Below are 5,363 nucleotides of genomic sequence, written 5' to 3' on the forward strand. Positions count from 1 at the left end.
ATTAATTATATATATATATATATATATATATATATCAACACTGCGCCACCGATGGTAGTTGGTCCATTACCACCACGGTGGTAAACATCTGCCACCGTCACAGCCCTAGTGCAATGTGTATTCCTCACCAGCATAGTGGAACATGTGCCAGGTTCAGTGTTCTTTTAAGCAGTCTATTTAGTGCTAATTGTGCCTTTTCTTTGCACCAGATATTCTAAAGTGTTAAGCTTCTGATGTGCCACCAGTTTCCTCTCGACACAAACTTTGATATGCTCTGCCTTCATACTTCGACTCAAGGAATGCCTTACACATCTCTGCAAAACCACCTGGAGGGGACACAAAGGATGGAAACCAATGCCAGACACCGCTTCAGTTTTACCAGCTAGGGACGTGTGCATCTGTCCTTCTCCCGAGGAACGTGCTCCTCTATGGTTGGATTTAAGGAATATTCCATATGATGTCTTTGCGCTGAATCGTATCGCCCTTGGATTGTCTGCTATACCTTCCCCATCTATAAAAGCAGTTAATGTCTAGTTTAATCTACATATGTAGAGCTGTGTTGTGGATAAACCATTCCCTCCACTCTCTTTCTCTCTAAATTCCTCTCCTCCATCCCATTCCCCTGGCCCCTGTTGTTAGTTGTTTTGGTGGCTCTGATTTTATGGCAGTGGAGTAATCGTGGAGAGGCCGGGGTATCACAAGCTTATGGATTTTGATAAGAGAGGAGGAGGAGGAGGAGGAAAAGGAGAGTCGGAGGAAGGAAAGAGAATGTCTAAGACTGGTGGGAGCAGGACAGGGCATGGGGGCAGCCGAGGCTCTGGGTCCAACTCTGGGGTGCTTATGGTTGGCCCTAATTTCCGAGTGGGAAAGAAGATCGGATGTGGGAACTTTGGCGAGCTTCGACTCGGGAAAAATCTTTACACCAATGAATATGTGGCCATTAAACTGGTAAGTTACCCACAACACCACTTGATATTAGCAATTAATTGTTACTGAACTTCAGCTGCTGCCGTATTGTGTGTGCTGTTAAACGGTTGCATAAGAAAATAAACACGCAGTAGTTCATGACATCTAAACCACATTAGATTAATATGCAGTGCTTGTGTTCTCTTTTGTTCACCCAGTTCCTTTTTAGACTCACACATCACCATGTAATTACTGTACTTGTACTTTTTATTCTACCACAGATATAACCTCTAAAACCTATATCCTGAAATCATGAGTTATTTTCTTCACAACACACAATTCTTTCCTAACCTGTGGTGAGAAATGTACTCTTAATGACAAAAAATTTACCTTTCGAGATAATATACATATTTCCATTAGGGATGTTCATTTTAACCGGGTAACCGACGGTAATAATTTTGACCGATTAATACAATCAGTTAAACAGTTTAAAAAGTCATTTAATTATTTATTTTTTCAGTAATTTATCAAAATATTTAAAACTGTTTGCTGCATGGTTAAAATACGCTACGCGTATAAAAAATTTGTTTTTATTTTTTCAGTAATTTATCAAAATATTTAAAACTGTTTGCTGCATGGTTAAAATACGCTACGCGTATAAAAAATTTGTTTTTTAGGGGGGGAAAAAAACAAGTCGCATATAAGTCGCATTTTATTATTTCATTCAGAAATAGACCTAGGCTAATGCCAAAACGAAATGTTTACAAACATTATAATAAACACGGTAAACATAGCTAGTGTTAGTTCCCCTCACTCCGCAACAAATCCTTTCAATTAACAGCATTTAGAAAATAATTAAATAATTCAAAATATAAGAAGCTATAGCAATATAAACGACAAGCCAAAACGAATTCATTTAGGTTGACACGAAACTGAAACCAACGTTGGGTCTCTCATTCCACACAAAATCAAATGTATTTGTTTTTTTGATGTCGTAGTGTGGAAATAGTGTCTTACCCTCTCGGTTGGAAAAACGTCCAATTTTTTTCTGGTTAGTTGCTGTGCAGGCCATGCAAAAACAATTTAAAGACTTTTCCTCCATATTGATATTTTAATTGGATTTGGTTTCAAGCCTGCATATCCAAAATACACAGGGAAAGATGAGTTAGTGATTTGAATATTATCTAGGGACATTTTAGTAGCCACCCACATTGTTCGTGAGCAACGCCGGCCTCAATATTCAGCATGTATTCTGTGAATACTCGAATTCTCACCACATTACAAAAGTCTCAAATTCACTTTTCTAATTATTACTTTTACCATGTTACCAACTGTTCTGCTTTGAAAGAAATTTGTCACTTTTATGTCGTTTAGCTCCTTGCTCTCACCTTTACAAATCCTTAATTAAATCCTTAAATGAGGTCCTTAATCACACTTACATTTGGTGATAAGAGTGAAGCAAGTGATGTATGGGTCTGTTGAAAACAGCTTCATAGGGATGCTACAACACTGATTTCAGCGCTTCATTCTGCTATGTTGTGAAGATCGAGGTACATGTCTGCCTAGTGGTGCTGACTCTGTTAAACAAGACAAATATCCTCTCTGAAGAAGCTGCATTAAGGCTGCATTACCCAATTATAGAGGGTGTCTTGATGTTGCTCTGATTTGACTATTTATTAGTGAAAACTCATGCTGGAAACACATGATAAAAAAAAGAGTAAACCTGTTGTACTCCTCACTCTCCACTGCTGGGTATTTCATACATCCTGTGGCCTTTATGCAATCTGTTTGTTTTTATTTATTTATATATTTATTTGGCTCTTCCATTCTGCCTCCTGCTTAGTAGCGCTTTCCTCCTCATGTTCAGAGCTGCTGGTGCCACAGATGACTCAACCCTGGATCCTGCGCTTAACTGAACACACACGCACACATTCTCTCACTTACATTATTTATGTAAAAACCGGCATTCAGCTAAATGGACCACCTCATAGTGATCGCTTAGTGATGGCATAACCTGAGTCTTCCATGCCTAGCAATATCCTAATGATAGAAGTCACATATTAGTTGTCTTTGCCACTCCCTTAAAAGAATATTTGCTTAAATATAAAGATTCACCACAATATATGTACACCTAATTAGTACCACGTCAGTTATCCATCTATAATTTACTGCTTTAATGCTGAAGCAACGTTAATAACTGGCTTTTTATTGCTACTTAAGACGGTTACAAATACTAATTATGTTACTTTTGCTCTTTCATAGGAGCCAATCAAATCCAGAGCACCCCAGCTCCATCTCGAGTACAGGTTTTATAAACAGTTGGGGAACTCAGGTAAGCAATAAGCTGTACCTCTGTCTATTTTTCTCTTGTTATCCACCACACACTTTCTGTTTAGCACCCATATTCACACCACAGTTTGGGGCCATTTTCTTTGTTGTAGAGCTCATGCTGTCCACATCCTATTTACAAGTGTGAGTTGCTTTTAGCCCATCCTGTCCACATCCTCTTTTCAGCACAGATGACGAGTTTAATCAGCACAAGCTGTGGTTCCTGTGCATCGATTGCTCTATTTGCTCTGTTCTTTTCAGACAACTTTTGATAAGACTTGCAGGACAGAAAGAGGCTAACTTCAAAGATGTGAAAGGTTAACCTATAGCTTATTTCAACAATCGGTCAAAGAATGCCTATTAAGGCTCTGATGAAATAAAGCCTACAGTTGCTGGTCGAAGCATTCATCTCTCACTGCTGTTGAGCCAGAGATCTCTGTTCCCAGCATTAAGACCTCAGACCCTTTTTATTCTGCTATGCATTTTTCATGAAGGGAGCTTTAGAAAAACATGACACTGTACACTTTCATATTCACTCTTTCTTCTGAGCTGAAGTTGTATTGTGGATCTATTTATGTGTGTGTTCGTGGTTTCTCAGGTAGTGTTTTTGTGATTGTTGTCGAAGGTACTGTGAGATTGACTGGAGTCAAAAGCCAGACTAGGATTTGGAGATATTGATAAAAATGTTTAATATGTATCTTTTTACATATAGTTCTTTTTTTAAAGGAGCCATAATTTTTACCAAACAGCCATTGTTGTAAGCTAGATTTCATTTTAAAGTAGATGAATTTTTAATTTTTAATGCTATAGAATTTATTAGGTAATGTTTTCACTTCTTCTGTGAACATTATTGATTGTTGATGCAAATTGTGCGTCCAGCTGATTAATTGAAATAAACAGTTTGGAAGAACTGGTTAGCTGTTAACCCAAACAATTTAAACTTCCCAACTCTGCTCCTGAGGTAAATGAGAGAGATTTAAATTAGTGATTATTACGGTTTTTCAGCCACAGATTGGTTCATTTTTCAGATCAGCAATAAAAGAAAAGATATTTCAATTTTAATATTGCATTCCATTTATTAAGCTAAGTAGTATTTCTTCGATGCCACAGTAAAAACTACTAGCCTAGCTAAGAAAATTCAAACGTGATTAAAGATACAAGTGAGCAGCCAGTAAAAGTGAGAACAAATACACAAATTACAATCATACATAAATACCACAGAACAATGTTACAAATAAAATAAGGTCAGTATTCAGGTAAAGAAATGTAAAAATTAAGTGTAAAATAACACTGCATAGTGTTCACTGTATAAATTAAATATAGATTAATCTTTGTCAAAGCTGTGTTTTGTTGTTTGATGAGCATTAATGACAGCAGCAGGTATTTATAGGCTGTTGTCCCTTTAAGACCTGATGCACGGATCCAATATAATGATACACATCTGATTTCTTTCTCAGCTGTTCTCATTCACTTAAGACGTAACTGACTGCATTTACCAGAATGATTGTCGAGATCAGTATGTTGTCATAATTTCATGTGTATATGTGTCTGTTCAAATGCAAGGAGATATGAAAGAGAATTCAGTTTCTCTAAAACGCACATCTAAATGTGCACATAGAAAACAGCGTGTGAGTAACGAAACAAGTTCCTTTCGCCTTTTCTTGCTAGAATGGTTTAAAATCGCTTGTGTGTATAAACTAGGGATGTTCATTTTGGTTATTTTTCCTAACCGACAACCGACTCTCGTTAACCGATTGTTAACTGTTAACCGACAAGGTTATTTTAAATTACAATTTAATTAAATTAGAAACGATAAGTGTGTGACCCGTTAAAAATACTAACATTTGTTTCCCAGGGATTAATTTTACATGCGCAAAAAGCAAACAACAGAACATGAGGATTCACATGGTCATCACATCACATCACGCACCTGCAGCACTTCTGCGAGCGGTAGCCTATAGCCTATATAACGAATAAATAGGCCTATACGAGAGGAAACAGATGGCAGAAAGCGGCATCCTATTTTTTTTTAGGCTTATTTTACAAAAGCACAAAGATTTGTTTTTATTGTGAATGTACACAAATAAAGGCAAACCTTTTACAATTCTGATTATCTTTAGGACTAAAAG

General features: G+C 37.0%; 1 protein-coding gene across 6 annotated transcripts in view; it reads left to right on the forward strand.

Annotated features, from left to right (window-relative positions):
* LOC107722536 (casein kinase I-like) overlaps nucleotides 1–5,363 on the forward strand; it is a 21,060-nt gene that overhangs the window by 4,826 nt on the left and 10,871 nt on the right. For all 6 annotated transcript variants that reach the window (XM_016530902.1, XM_016530901.1, XM_016530899.1 and 3 more), the window contains exons 2-3: nucleotides 210–948; nucleotides 3,169–3,238. In XM_016530902.1, the coding sequence (XP_016386388.1) occupies nucleotides 706–948; nucleotides 3,169–3,238 (313 nt within the window). In that variant the 5' untranslated portion in view covers nucleotides 210–705. The remainder of the gene's footprint in view (nucleotides 1–209; nucleotides 949–3,168; nucleotides 3,239–5,363) is intronic.

Source organism: Sinocyclocheilus rhinocerous, unplaced genomic scaffold (genome assembly GCF_001515625.1).
Source record: "Sinocyclocheilus rhinocerous isolate Xijiao unplaced genomic scaffold, SAMN03320098_v1.1 scaffold541, whole genome shotgun sequence".
Lineage (NCBI taxonomy): Eukaryota > Metazoa > Chordata > Actinopteri > Cypriniformes > Cyprinidae > Sinocyclocheilus > Sinocyclocheilus rhinocerous.